The sequence below is a fragment of the Aegilops tauschii genome, chromosome 3 (assembly GCF_002575655.3).
Source record: "Aegilops tauschii subsp. strangulata cultivar AL8/78 chromosome 3, Aet v6.0, whole genome shotgun sequence".
NCBI lineage: Eukaryota > Viridiplantae > Streptophyta > Magnoliopsida > Poales > Poaceae > Aegilops > Aegilops tauschii.
In genome coordinates, this window is record NC_053037.3 from 85,852,822 (window position 1) to 85,868,406 (window position 15,585).

Consider the following 15,585-nt stretch of genomic DNA (forward strand, 5'->3'; position numbering starts at 1 on the left):
TCATGTGCTAATGTGAGAGATCAAAACACTATTTCTTTGTGTATGTAAATAGCATGCGGCCGTTTTCCGCTCTCTTTTTTTTTCAAACAGAGTTTCCTTTGATGTCAGAACTAAGACCTCTAATGCTCGAAAAGAATTCCATTTCCGGTTTTGTGATATCCATGGTAGGTTAGGTAGATTGAAAGAAGATGGAGGTAGCACGCTAGGCTCAAACAATTACGCAGTCCTGAAGGTGGCAAGGAGGGAAGGTTCATTGAGATGATAGGCAAGGTTCGGCAACGACATAAAGGCAGCAAGCCAGTTCAACAGTTCATTATGACAAATTATGACATACTAGATGTCAAATGCAGAACAAACAAAGGTTAGATGGGGGGGTTCAAAGAGGCCGTGTGACCACCACAAACCAACTGCATAATCCGATGAAGGCAGATGAATATTTCAACTCATATTTTCTACTAACTTCCAACATACATTTGGGTCATTGTGTCATACATCCCCATCACTATCTTGTTCCAAACAATTTTCAGTTCCAAAATTTCCACTTAGTATGTGAAGAGTTGTAGCCTACAGCCGACAAAATTATTGAATTTTCCGCGTTCACTTATAGTTGGACCAGTACTCGGCGACGAGCTTAAAGAATGATGAGTCCCCATTTTCCATCAGCGTCGATGGCCTGTCGTACTCTATAAGCTTACCTGCAACAAATAAGATGTTTTGTCCATTGGTAAATCCATATCCCCGGCTTAATTTTAGCAGCGCGTAGAGGCAGATGCTTACCGTAGGAAAGAACCATGACCATATCACTGTCTGTGACGGTGGGAACCCTGTGCGCTATGGTGATCACCGTGCACCCTGAGAACTCCTGCTTGATGACCCTCTGCAGGATGGCGTCGGTGGCCGAGTCGATCGACGCCGTCGCCTCGTCGAGGACCAGGATCCTGTTCCTGCTGAGGAGGACGCGCGCGAGGCAGAAGAGCTGCCGTTGCCCCGCGCTCCAGTTCTCTCCGTCATCGCTCACTGAAGATGCAGAGACAAGCCTTTCACATTTCGGGCATGCTTAATTTCATACAGTAGAACTAAAGATCATTGTCTCACCTGGTGCCTCAAGAAGTTCAGGAAGGACACCGATTGTCTTCTTCAACTGGCATTTATCCAACGCCTGTAAAAGACTAGTGTGTCAAGATCAGGATCAACAAATGTGTCCAAAAAAGACCGATGCTAGTAGGTGAAAATACAAGAATTGATGTAGATTTCAGAATATGGTAATTTGTGGTCAGACCTCCCAGATATCCTGATCTGTGTACAGACCCAGAGGATCGACGTTGCTCCTTACGCTGCCCCTGAAAAGCGTTGGCTCCTGAGGAATGATGCTGAGTTTCATCCTGAGGTCCTTCAGTCCTATGGTGCAAATGTCGACATCGTCGATGAGAATTCGCCCACCGGAGGGGTCGATGAGGCGGAACAACGCGCTCAGGAGAGTGGTCTTCCCGCTCCCGGTTCTTCCAACAACTCCAATCTTGTTTCCAGCTGCAAATGTGCAAGTGATCCCGCGCAAAACCGTAGGCGCATTTTCGCGATACTTGACCTGAAAAACATGGTATATATGACACTTCAGAACATCAGATGAATGAGCTGGTTGTCTCCTGATTTTCAGGTTCTTACTCTCAAGTTCTCCAGATTTATCTTCCCTTCAGATGGCCATGAAGGAGCAGGCCTTCTGTCGCTGATAACAGCCGGAGGCTCGGATGGTAGATGCATGAACTGTTTGATTCTCTCCACTGAGATCATATAATTCTCCAGATTTGAGTAGAATCGCGTCAAGAACACTTGCGCGGAAGAAAGCGTCAAGGCATATGAGAGGCATAGCCCAAGAAATCCTGGAAAAAATGCCAAGAGAAGACTTGAGTGACATACCATATTTGTGCACATTATTATAATAGAAGTGCTGAGCCCTGAATAATATGCACCTGGAGCAACTGATCCTGCCGGTAGCATAACGAGAAGAATGGACGATGTAACAATGACCACGATTTGCATCGCCTCCACACGCAGAAGCACCCACTCTAGCGCTGCATTTGTGTAGAAGAACATTGTTGCATCCATGTCGATGAGCTGAAGATTTGTCTGAATGAACCTGTTCGTCGCTGCAAAGGCCCTTATGGTGACCACTCCGAGCATCGATTCAGCGGCGTAGTTCATCACAGGCGCCTTTGTGGTGCCGTTGATCCTCACCAACTCCCTGGCCGAGGCAATGTAGTATCTCTGCAACAACAGTAGCATTGTTCACACATTGGCTCAGCAGAAGAAGATGAATGCAGGGTTCTTTCATGATGCTCACCTGAATGTACAGGACCCCAATCACAGCAGGAACAGCAACCAGAACGACTTGCCATGTAACCATGATCATTACCACCACGGTTGCCGCCACCTCAACCGTGCCGGATATCACAAAGGTCATCGTAAACGGGATGTCGAAGTCCAAGATGCACAAATCCGACGAAGCCTGCATAAAAATGCATAATTAACGGTGCAAATCTGCAGTAACATCGGCGTAAGTATGACTGAAAAAGTTGTGAAATGGTATATATATACTATACCCGGGTCATGATCCTTCCAGTTGGGGTAGAGTCGAAGAACAGCATGGGGGCCCTGAACACCGAATCCATGAAACCCGAGAAGAACTCCCTTGACGCCTTGAGGCCGAAGTGGGCAGCCACAAGGCTCCTCACATAAGCAAACAGGCAGCTGGCGGTCGTCATCACCGCGTAGACTCCCACGACGATCCCGACGCTGAACCGGTGGCTCTGGATCGTCGCCGCGAGCCAGTAAGTCGCGAGGTACTGCAGGGCGACGAACACGCACTGTGCGAGTACTATGAGGACAAGGAGGAACCAGCCCTTGGACACTGACACGTAGTCCTTGTATGTTTTCAGTCCGGCCCCTCCCAGCTCCCTCTCCTCCTCCTGGGTCAGCTGGACCGAGGGCAGGTTGCCGGTGGAGATTTCGGCCTCGCTGCCCTGCTGCTGTAGCATTGGCTGTTGGTACTGAATCATGGCTCCTTCTTTCGCTGCATTGGAGTACAGTGTTGTTTTTGAGTCCTGGTGAGCGTTGACAAGCTGTTCGAACGCCGTGCCGAACTGCAGGAGCTCCTCGTAGGTTCCCTCCTGCGTTATCTCACCCTTCTCCATGACCTAAATATGAACAGCTGACTGTCAGACTATGCCATCTATGGTATGTTTTGTGCAGACAGAGAGTGGAAACCTACCAAAATCCTGTCAACCTTGGAGAGGAACTCAACTTGATGCGTAACAAGAATGACCGTCTTGTCCTCCAGCGCCGCCATGACACAATCCTGCAACGACAAAGTGGCTGTCACGTCCATGAAAACGATCTGTAACCGTGGCAATGAGGTTTGAGAAGGAGAAGAGTCCTCATGTCCTGACATTGAAGAGGGTGGCGGCGGTGTGCGCGTCGACGGCGCTGAAAGGGTCGTCGAGGAGGTAGACGTCGGCGTCGTTGTAGACGGCCCTTGCGAGCTGGATCCTCTGCTTCTGCCCGCCGCTCATGTTGAGGCCCCTCTGCCCGATCTCCGTCAGGTCGCCGTGCGGGAAGTTCTCCATGTCCTTGTCCAGCGCGCAGCACTTCAGGGCCCTCTCGTACTCCGAACTCCTCATCGGCCTCCCGAAGAGGATGTTGTCGCGCACCGTGCCGCTCTGGATCCACGACGTCTGGGACACATAGGCCAGCGAGCCACTCACGGCCACCTGAATGAATGAAGAAGATGAAAAACACATAGCAGAGAACATCAGTATGCTAGTAATTTGGTACAAATGTGCAAGAAAATTGGTTCAACCAACGTACGTACTGATCCGGACATTCTTGGGATCTCGCCGAGCGTCGCGCACAGCAACGACGATTTTCCGGCGCCGACAGGCCCGCAGACGGCGATCTTCTGCCCGCGGGTTGCGGTGATGTTGATGTCTTTCAGGGTTGCGGTGCCCTTGCTGGGCTCCCAGCTGAAGATACCGTTGTGCACGTCCAGGCTCTTGTCGGACGCCGGCGTCCTGTCCACGGCGTCGTCTTGGAACTCGTCCTCGGTCAGGAACTTCCCGATGCGGTCCAGCGACACCTTGACCTGGATCATGACTGACATGACCTCGGGCAGCATCCTCATCGGCTCCGAGACGACGCGCATGGTGGCGAGCACGGTGAACACCACGCCGGCGTCCAGGGGCGCGCTCTGGACCGCGGCCGTGCCCGCCAAGACCACGGCGGAGATTACCGTCGGCGACACCCAGTACAGCGCGCTGCCGTAGGCCTTCTTGAGCTGCGTCTCGCCGAGCCACCGCACCTCGGCGTCGCGCAGCCGCTGCACCGTCGCCCTGAACTTGTCCTCCCACGACTGCAGCTTCACGATCTTCATGCTGTGCAGCACCTCCGCCGTGGCGCGCTGCCGCTCGTCCTGCGCTTGCATGAACCTCGACTGGTACTGCTGCAGCATCCTGGCGAAAGGCACGTTGAGCACGCCGCAGATGGCCATGGGGGCCAGCGCCGGGAGCGCGCCGGCGCCCACGATCCAGAACAGGAGCGCGATGGCGAGGACCAGCTGCACCAGCATGCTCCATGCCAGGTGCAGCCAGTACGGGAACTCGCCGAGCCGGTACGCGTCCACGGCGATGTAGTTGGCGATCTCGCCGGACGAGTGCCGCCCCCGCCCCTCGCTGGACAGCCGCAGCTGCTTCTCGAAGACGGCGGCCATGAGGGCCGAGCGCATGCGCATGCCCAGCCGCCTCGACCCGAAGAACCAGTGCCTCTGCGACAGCGACTCCACCAGCTTCATGCCCAGAAGGCCGGCGACGAGCGCGGCTCCGGTGCCGAGATCCCGCTCCCGCTCCTGCCGATCGGAGTATGACACGAAGCAGTACAGCATCACCGGCGACGCGGCGAAGGACAGTGTGCGTAGCAACGTGTAGAGCGCCGTCAGGAGCAGCTCCTTCTTGTGGCACTCGGCGAGCACCCGGAGCACGAGATTGCTCGTTTTATGCGACTCCCTCCTCCGTCGATGCCACTCGCAGAGGAACTTACGGCACGCCTCCGCGGCCGCGTCGTCGGCGTCCAGCGGCGGGATGTCGCCGAGGCCCAGCGGCTTGGAGTACCCAAGGCGCAGCAGCGAGTCCATCCACGTGAACGTCAGGCGGCTGAAGAACCCGGCCTCGCCGAACGCCGCCCGCCTCTCCCCGCCTCCCGCCGCAAGGAGAGGCTCGGACTCCGCGCCGCCTCCATCGCCGGCGGCGAGGCTTCTGCAAACTCGGATCGCGCTCAGCAGAAGCAAGAAGCCCACGGCCCACGACAGTACGTCAAGAACTCCCAGATTCCCACCCGTCGCAATCTTCTCCAAACTGTTGGCCGTGATGAGAACAGCGTCCACCGCCCACCACGCCATCGCCACAGCTCCGGAGAACCTCGTCGGACGGACGACCAAGGACACCGACAGGGACACCCACACAAAGCCTCTCAGGAAGAAGAGCAGTGCTCCGTGGGGAGAGGAGCCCCATGCTCCCAGTCCCAGGCAGACGCACGCAATGCCAAGAAGCGCGCAGCAGGGGGAAGCTACGGCGCACGGGAATGGAAGGTCCCCTGCCCTGACGGCCCTGAATTCCCTCTTGCAAGCGGCGATCAGCAAGCTCGAGATATAGATGGCTGTGAGAAGAAGGTTTACGAGATCGAGTAGAATCATCTGGCTGAAACACAGGGAACCCAGCTCCAGGGTGAGATCTCCTCCTCCTTGGCCTTGGCAGGCTGCTGATGATGCCAGCAAATATGGTGTGCCTGCAACCATATTGAACTGAGATATTACAGGCATGGAATTCTAGGGAATGAGATCATGGCACGGAATTAATGGAAGTGAGATTTGGTGGAGATCGAAGAGGGGTTGGCGTTGACTACCTTGCTCCATTTGCCGCTTCCTTGGCTTCAGCTTCACGAGGAATCAAATCAAACAAAGATAAAAATGTATTTGTCCTGCGTGTCGGAGGATGCAGGGAGGAGGTGGAGTTTTATGGATCGTGTTCCCTGCTTCAGTACTTGTCAGTGGCGCCGTGCTAACTACCACGCTGGCCCCACTAGATTCACTCCACTGAGAGAGGTAAGCGGCCGTGACGATATTGTGGACGAAGGTTGGTTGGTTGGTTGGACGTGTAAACTCAAGCACGGCAGCGAGGAACAAAACAATAACAAGCGACGGAAAGGAAAGGAAAACAAGCGGCAAGACAAACAAGACGCAAGCTATTTTTTTGTTTTTTTTTTGTTTGGGACAAGAGGAGTGGCTGGCAGTAAGCAAGCGGAAAAACGCTTCGTGTGAGAGATGGCTGCGGCGGACGATCTACAAGCCTAGCCGCCACTCATGTCCTCCCTCTCTCGCCGCGTCACCGGTCAAAGCCTGCGCGACGGCGAGGTCCTGTTCATGGAGGGCGCCGGTGGGCTGTTGTGCATCTGCGTTTGCGTTAGGGGATGTGTGAGTGTGCTGCAGTGGTCTTTGGCTGGCGGTGGCAACCTCCGACATAGGCGTGCCCGACCTCAAACCCAGATCTAACGTGCAACGGGGTCAGCGACTTGGTTTAGGTTTTCTTGAGGGAGTTTATGTGTCTGGTTTGGGGTGGCGAGGCGGCGGCACCTTCCCCGTCTGGGAATTAATGTTCTCTCCGCATATCCCAATTTTGTTTGGTGTGCTTACCGTCAGTTGGAGGAATTGTGGAGCCATGTCTTCTATGGGTCTTCCGGAATTTGGTCGTTTTAGTTTTTTATGGATATGTCTGAATTCGACTGGTTTTCATGGTCTTTGGAGTTTCTACATGCCCTTATCGACGTTTTCTTCTGGGGGGGGGGGGGGGGGGGGGGGGGGGAGGGGGGATTTGCTCCGCATATCGCGGTCGTTGGTATCTACAGGTCCAAATGGATGACTTCCTGGCTACTGCTTCTACAAGCTCCTGAGTTTAGAAAAAATTGCACCACTGGGCCTTAGAGGTGGCATCGAGCTATGCTCACGGTATGTCGCCGATGGATTGGAGGAAGAATAATTTGTCACCTAAAGGATTTCAAAGTAATTTATTTGTGCGGGTGTGCTTGTAAGGACCTTGAGAAGTAAATGAACTAATTGACCGACTCGGTCTACATGTTACACTTGTTGGGCTCCTAAGCGTGGGAGTTTATGAGAAACTAAGGTATCAATTCGTGAAGATACAAGAAACTTGCAATAGTGGTATGTCCCGCAACACAAATAAAACTCAGCTTGTGTCCTCAACAATTCTAACAAGGGTGTCAATCCCTGCTAGTCTTGCTAGTTATACAAGTGTGATAAATATTTTTGGTATTCCCCAAATAAAACAATGTGTAAATGTTGTTGGAAGGTGATTCTTATGGTAGAAATTGGACTGGGGTTCATAGGTTAACTCTTCGATGCATAAAAATTGTGGTAGGTGACTTTCTCATGTGTAAATGTGCAATATGAAATACTCATGGAGAGAGGAATTTCTACCATGCACGGAACCTCCCGTGCATGCATGCACATTTTTTTCTTTTTTTCTTGTGGGCCCACTGATATTATTTATAGTGTTCTCTCTATCCCCTGACATGTGTTATTCTCTATTTCTTAAGTTTCATTCAAACAAATAGATGCCTAATACATTTTGAAATAAAATTTGTTTTAGTTTCTGTTTACGCAAATGTGTTTTTCCTGTCAAGATCTTTAAACAAGACCAATATTGAATATATTTTTAATTAATTTGTTTTGACAACTAAATCACCATGCTTCACCTTGTTTCATCGAAAATTGTTAATTCCATGGGAAAAGTTCAATAATGTTCCTGGTGACGTGGCCTTTGAAACAAAAATATTCTTGAACATATTTTGACAAGATTTGAAATTTGAGTTTTCAAACATGATAAACATTATGAAACTATAACCCCAAAAAAGATTATGAAACATTATGCAACCATCAACGACTTGTTTTATTGTGACTGACTGGTTGATATGACCACACTGATGGGATATGGCCGATGGATTGAGCAGTAATAATAAAGTATGCATGCAGGAAGGTGAATCTCCAACAAAATCAACGGTCGTGCATGGTAGATATGCTTTTCTCAATACTCATGTTCATGGTGGATAAGTAAACAGTAAACAATGTGAGAATATATATATATATGTAGTATGTCCATAATACTAAAGGCCGAGACCTTCTCATGCCTCTTTAGCTAAATAGCCCTCTCATAGACCGAGATACTCTGCATCATCTGGACATTAATGTAAAAAGGGTAATTGCATTTAGAATGATGATATACTATTATGATGTGACGCCCCCGATTTGACCGTACACTAATCATGCACGCAAATGTGTACGATCAAGATCAGGGACTCACGGGAAGATATCACAACACAACTCTACAACATAAATAAGTCATACAAGCAACATAATACACGCCAGGGCCTCGAGGCTCGAATACAAGTGCTCGATCATAGACGAGTCAGCAGAAGCAACAATATCTGAGTACAGACATAAGTTAAACAAGTTTGCCTTAAAAAGGCTAGCACAAAAGTAGCAACAATCGAAAAGGCAAGGCCTCCTGCCTGGGACCTCCTAACTACTCCTCGAAGCCGAACTCCACGTAGAATCATCCTCGGGATCTCTAGCTCCTGGACTCCAGCATCTGGTTGCGACAATCCGGTATAGAAAGGGGAAAAGAGGGAGAAAAGCAACCGTGAGTACTCATCCAAAGTACTCGCAAGCAAGGAGCTACACTACATATGCATGGGTATATGTGTAAAGGGCCATATCAGTGGACTGAACTGCAGAATGCCAGAATAAGAAGGGGATAGCTAATCCTGTCGAAGACTACGCTTCTGGCCACCTCCATCTTGCAGCATGTAGAAGAGAGTAGATGGTAAGTTCACCAAGTAGCATCGCATAGCATAATCCTACCCGGCGATCCCCTCCTCGTCGCCCTGTTAGAGAGCGATCACCGGGTTGTATATGGCACTTGGAAGGGTGTGTTTTATTAAGTATCCGGTTCTAGTTGTCATAAGGTCAAGGTACAACTCCGGGTCATCCTTTTACCGAGGGACACGGCTATTCGAATAGATAAACTTCCCTGCAGGGGTGCACCACATAACCCAACACGCTTGATCCCATTTGGCCGGACACACTTTCCTGGGTCATGCCTGGCCTCGGAAGATCAACACGTCGCAGCCCCACCTAGGCTCAACAGAGAGGTCAGCACGCCGGTCTAAATCCTATGCGCGCAGGGGTCTGGGCCCATCGCCCATTACACACCTGCACGTTGCGAGGGCGGCCGGAAGCAGACCTAGCCTAGCAGGCGTTCCAGTCCAATCCGGTGCGCGCCGCTCCGTCGCTGACGTCAAGAAGAGCTTCGGCTGATACCACGACGTCGAGTGCTCATAACTGTTCCCGCGTAGTTGGTTAGTGCGTATAGACCAAATGGCCAGACTCAGATCAAATACCAAGATCTCGTTTAGCGTGTTAAGTATCCGCGAACGCCGACCAGGGCCAGGCCCACCTCTTTCCTAGGTGGTCTCAACCTGCCCTGTCGCTCCGCCACAAGGTAACAGTCGGGGGCCGTCAGGAACCCAGGCCCACCTCTACCGGGATGGAGCCACCTGTCCTTTCAGCCCCCTCATCAGAATCACTTGCGGGTACTCCTCGAGCCGACCCGACTTTAGTCACCACATGTATCATGTATAAAGTATATAGTATATACCCGTGATCACCTCCCGCAGTGATCACGGCCCAGTAGTATAGCATGGCAGACGGACAAGAATGTAGGGCCACTGATGGAACACTAGCATCCTATACTAAGCAGTAGGATAGCAGGTAAGGGTAACAACTGTAGCAACAATGACAGGCTATGCATCAGGATAGGATTAACGGAAAGCAGTAACATGCTACACTACTCTAGTGCAAGCAGTATAGAGAAGAATAGGCGATATCTGGTGATCAAGGGGGGGCTTGCCTGGTTGCTCTGGCAAGTAGGAGGGGTCGTCAACTCCGTAGTCGAACTGGGGGTCGTCGGTAGTCTCGGGGTCTACCGGAAAGAAGTAACGGAGGGGGAACACAATAAATAACAGAGCAATCAAAGCAACACAAAGCGTAACATGACAATACGCGGTGCTAGGTGTGCCCTAACGCGGTATTAGGTGATACCGACGAAGGGGGGAAACATCCGGGAAGGTATTCCCGGTGTTTCGCGTTTTCGGACAGATGAACCAGAGGTGAAATGTTACAGGTTCACTATGCTAGGGACGCGTGGCGGACGAACGGGCTGCGTATCTGGATTCGTCTCGTCGTTCTGAGCAACTTTCATGCACAAAGTATTTTCATCCGAGCTACGGTTTATTTTATATGAATTTTAAAAGATTTAAATTAATTTTAGCATTTATTTAATTAATTTAATACAACATTATCCAGAATAGTAAAAGATGATGTCAGCATGACATCATGCTGACGTCAGCAATCAACTGTGCAGTTGACTGGGTCAACTATGTGTGGGTCCCGCATGTCATACACTGCTTAGTTTAATTAGGGTTTAGCTAATTAATTACTGTTTAATTAAATTAACTAATTAATTAGATTAATTAAGTAGGATTAATTAACTTATTTAATTTAGCTAATTAATTAATTAATTAAATTTATTATTATTTATTATTTATTATTTATTTATTATTATTTTTTAATTCCTTTTTTTAAACATGTTCTGGGGGTGCGGCCCCACATGTCATAGGGCCAGGGGGCACTGGCCCAGTGGTAAGTGGCCCTGGCCATAGCGGGCACGGGCGCACGGGCGCTAGCCCGACTGGGCACTGGCCCAGGCCAGCCACGGCGAGGCTCGCCGGCCGGAGCAGCAGCAGGCAGCGGTTGCGGCGGAGCGGATGGTGCGGTGGCGCGGGCGAGCGCCGGCGTGAGGGCACAGGGAGGAGGAGGACCGGGGTCCTCACCTGCGTTGGTGAGCAGGGGGCGGCGAGGCTCGGTGGAGCCTTTGGGGAGGAGGACGAGGATGCGTCGTCGGTGAGGAGGAGACGAGGAGGACGAGGCAACGGGCGGTGGTGGGGTCCGGTGAGGAGGAGGCCGTGGCACGGGCGTGAGAGAGGGGGGTCGTCGCCGGCGGGTGGCTCGTCCACCGCAGCAGGGTCGCCGGGCGGCGCGAGACTCGAGCACGGAGCCAGGGCGTCGGCAGGGCGCAGGGCGAGGCGCGGGGTGACGTCGGGGTGAGGCGGGGAGGCGACGCCGACGAGGTGGTGGTGAGCGGCGACGGTGCGGCGTCGGGGCTTGGGGTGCCGCGGGGTCGAGCCCCCGATCCAGCTCGTGTCGAGGGGGCGGGCGCTGTGCGGGAGGAGTCGGAGAGGCGGGCGGTGGCGTCGGGCGGCGCGGCTGGGGCCGGGCCGGGGATGGGCGCCTGCGGCGGAGGCACGGGATCGGGCTCCTCCCCGATCCAAGCGAGTGGGAAGGGAGAGAGTGGGGGTCGTGGGGGATCTGGGGGAGATGGGGATAGGGTTCGGTCGGGTGTGGCCTATAGGCCAGGGGAGCGGGGGAGTGAGGGGATGGGCCGACGGTTGGGCCGGCCAGGCGGCCTGGTGGCCTGCTAGGCCGAAGCCCAGTGGGGGGTTCCTTTTCCTTTTATCTTTTGTTTTGTTCTCTGGCTTTATTCCTTTTCTTTTATTTATTTTACTTTTATTTATTTTAATTTTATTTCCCAAATTTTTTTAGTTTTGCAAAATATTCAATTAGCCCCTAAAATAGTAACATTAATTATACCACTGCCACAATAACTTTGGCACCTAGCTAAAATAGTTTATTATTTTATAAAATATAATAGGGTTATAATTATTTGTTTTTGCTGCTGTTTTAATCACTATAGGGTATTTAGTTATTTTCTAAAGATGTTGTTTCTCCACCAATATTATCCATGATTTATTTGTCACATTAAGAACATTTTAGTTTGACTTTAGAAAACTTTAATTGTTTTGACTTAATTCAATTTTGAATTTGAATCGGTTTGATCTAACACGAGATTAATAACATTAATCATGGTGACGTGGCATCGTTAACAGAGGTTTACTGTAGCTTAATTATCCGGGCGTCACAAATCTCCTCCACTACAAGAAATCTCGTCCCGAGATTTAGGAGCGGGAGTAAGGGGGAAAGGTCTGGTTACGAAATTCTAACGAATCTTCTCGGTCTGGGTTGCTCTTCTCGAAGTGGTCGATCCATATATTGATGCCTTCATTCCTCTTCTCCAGGTCATTATGATGAAGTTGCCGTCCTTTTTTTTTCAGGATCTTCACCGTACTTACGATAGGTTAAGAGGGGAAAACTCTATAAGGACGGATTCTAACAGGATTGAGCATCAGACGGTTAACTCGGGGGAAGAAGCATAAGTAGCTCTCGAATTGAAACTTAAGAAGATATCTAGAGCAAAGTAAGAAGGTACCATGAGAAGTTCAAATGGATAGGTAATGGTTCGATGTCTGAAACCAAGTGCGGAAGGGGTCCAGAGCAACGAGATTAAGTATTGCGTCTGTTACAAAAATAGATCATTAGGAAGGTGGCCCGTGAATTACATACGAGGCCACGCACGAGGAACAACCTTGGGAACAGGGGGTGTACAGGAGAGTCAGGTTTCGATCCTGTGGAACTGTGGGTTATGGGCCCACAATGTGGGTTAAAATTAGAAAGGGGGCTGACATGTTGCACGGTCATGATAGCAAGGCATGTCAGAGGGTAGCCTGCCAGCTATGTTGGCAACAACGTTGGTACCAAGGGCGAGGGACGAAGAGAACCATTTTCCTGCTCGTTGAACGAGGCGGACCAATAGGCAAGGTTCTCGTCCATCGGTGGCTACCGGAATGTCATCAACAATAGTAACAGGGTCTTATTGACAGAGTAGTACACCAAGGTGTTTACATAAGCAGTGAATTATTACTGCTTACATCATATAGATCACAAGAAAGATTAAATAAAATAATGGAAAGGAAAAGGGTGATCATCAGATTGAACAGAACAATGGAAAGGAAAATGTGTTTAAACACATATTTCAAGGGTATATCCTTCCCAAGGACAAGCTGAGCATGATATCCATGATAGGATATAATGTAGAAAACTCTTTAGGTAGGGGAGAGAAATTTCATGACATTACCCATACAACGGTGTTTGGATAATTGAGCAGGAAACAATTAGCTTTGGGCTTCAAATGTTCCTGTTGATGATCAGAGTACCATAGACATGCTTCGAGATAGCATTGACATGGTATTTAAGCAAAGGTCAAACTTTGGACACACAAAGGATACATCAGGAACAACTTATAGAATAAATCTTACAATTTCCTTACGGAAGAATGACTAACCTTGCCAAAAAGGAAACTATAACAATAGGTCCCCCGGCCAGGTGTGCTAGGCATGACATCACCTTACCGGGTCATATAAAGACCAATGTTATAACTCTTGGAAATATGTTCCAACCATCATACCTGACCGAGATTCAGTTCTGATTGGTGTCAGGATACCTCAGACTTAGGATGCCTGAGAAGAAAAGGTGCGGCACAATTTGACGAGATGACATTGTAAGATTCTCGGAAAATGAACTATGGAAGCGAGTTCCGAAACAAGAGTCCATCAGTAAAACAACGGGAGGATGAGGAGGTGGCTGATGGAATCAGCGACAATTCATCGAGATTAACAAAAGATGGATTTCCACAACTATGTGAACAAGGAGATAACATTTGTCAGATCAAATGGTATAATGATGTATGCTCGAGGAAAACATACACAATTAAACATTGGTTGAAAGGTGCACCCGAAATATGGGGTTAGGTAGCATGATCAATGTTAGAATGGTGGTTCAGCAACCGATAGGCTAAGAATGAATTATCGATCATTAACTTCAAAGCAATAGGGTTGCTAGAAGTGCAGAATCCAAACAACACCGTTCACTTGTGGGTACCCCGGTTGGAATCAACACGAGGACCAAGAAAGAATGGTGATGGTGAGAAGTATCATTATAGCAAGAATTCTTAAGAGGTGGAGCAATCCTCATAACATTCTTGACATCAAAGATGGTAATACTCCGCGGTAGAACTTAACATAAGTTGGATAGCAAGGAAATCAAGGTATAACACCAAACACGAACAAGCTTGTGTTGGTGGGAAGGCAATAAAGTGGTCGATGATAACACAGATCATCGAGGGCAAGGATGGTATTTCTCATCATGAACTCAATTGATATCCTGGAAGAGCTCATAAGGTTGATGACGATCACGACACATTTGCCGAGAGATTTCATGAAGGTGTAATCGATCGGCGATGACATCAAGTCAAAGGAATGATGAAGCGAAAGTTTATTGAAACCACGGGTACAACACAAACTCGAGACCAAGCTTGTTCTCCAAGGCGAAATGATAAGACGAGGAAGGTCGACGTAAGCTTAGCTCATCGTCAAAAAGTTGTGTTCCAGGAATAAGGACCAGGTAGCACAGTTAAAATCGGCACGATAATGACATAGCCGAGCAGGCTAGGGATGACGTGATCGAGTACAAACTCGTAAGCAAAGGAGATTACTAAGAGTTGTTTAATCGTGATGCGGACTCGATTCAGTTATCGATGTCCTTGAGTGTTTAATAACTCGGAGCCTGTGAAAAATTGGAATAAATGAGAATGTAATACTTGATGGAGAACTCATAAGAAGTTATGCAGTTCCGTGATAATCTCGAGATACCAGGGGGGTAATACTCGACGACGAACCAAGGTAGAGGTTGGACTGGGGTATTGATCTACAGAAGACAAGTGCTTAAACTTGTACGAGAAATGGTATTTAAAGGAGAACATGGTCGGAACCACGACTGCAAAAGGCCAGATCCCAGATATAAGATGAACTTATACCTATGGAATAATTAATTTAAGAGAAGCTTTAATGATAAGATCTACATCGTGTCCATGGGCATGAAGACAAAGTTCAAGGTCGACTCCCACTTCTCCAATGCATAACCTTTCATTCACTTCTCGCATTCGATGAAATTGTATGGTAGAAAATTATCTGGTAAAATACCAGAAGGGTATTGCTTGTGAAAACCTTCGGGTTCATACGGTTTTTAGGGAAGGTATAGGTTCAATCCATCGGGGCATCTTAGAAACATATACCTCAAACTTCAAGAGTAAAATCACCAGCTCAAAAGTAGAGTATGGTTATCAAGCAGAGGATACAAATTACCAAAGGCATTATATATCCATGGAAATGATCACAAGGTTATTGAATATGAAGGACACTGTCGGATAATAACCCAACAAGGGGTCTTGTGGTCTACAACGGAGCTGATGCGAGTATCGGTACTCTATCAGAGGAAGAAGGAACGAAAGGGCATCGGACTATAAAAACAACTGAGTAATTCAAAGCTCAATGCAAAGGAATTATCATCTCCAAATCAAGCGATCAGAAGCAAATGGTCTGATTAAGAGTGGATAAGTTGAATAGACTTAGGGGTACAATCGACGGCAATTTGATTGGTCGATAACCAGTTCATGTTTC

The 15,585-nt window shown here is 49.1% G+C and overlaps 1 protein-coding gene across 1 annotated transcript; it reads right to left on the reverse strand.

Annotated features, from left to right (window-relative positions):
• Window positions 1-434: 434 nt before the first annotated feature.
• LOC109775396 (ABC transporter C family member 8) lies at window positions 435-6,221 on the reverse strand. The gene is made up of 12 exons (XM_020334147.4): window positions 5,947-6,221; window positions 3,866-5,829; window positions 3,444-3,764; window positions 3,266-3,352; window positions 2,598-3,191; window positions 2,339-2,503; window positions 1,968-2,262; window positions 1,663-1,877; window positions 1,280-1,585; window positions 1,096-1,159; window positions 778-1,017; window positions 435-695 (listed from the first exon to the last, which is right to left on the reverse strand). Exons 1-12 carry the CDS (start codon window positions 5,954-5,956, stop codon window positions 598-600), a joined length of 4,359 nt encoding a protein of 1,452 aa, XP_020189736.1. The 5' UTR covers window positions 5,957-6,221; the 3' UTR covers window positions 435-597.
• Between the last annotated feature and the right edge of the window lie 9,364 nt (window positions 6,222-15,585).

Coding starts and splice junctions, on each gene's coding strand:
- LOC109775396 (XM_020334147.4), bottom strand. Junction 1,018..1,095: donor TGAACTTCTTGAGGCACCAG/GTGAGACAATGA, acceptor CTGCATCTTCAG/TGAGCGATGACGGAGAGAAC. Junction 696..777: donor GGTCATGGTTCTTTCCTACG/GTAAGCATCTGC, acceptor TATTTGTTGCAG/GTAAGCTTATAGAGTACGAC.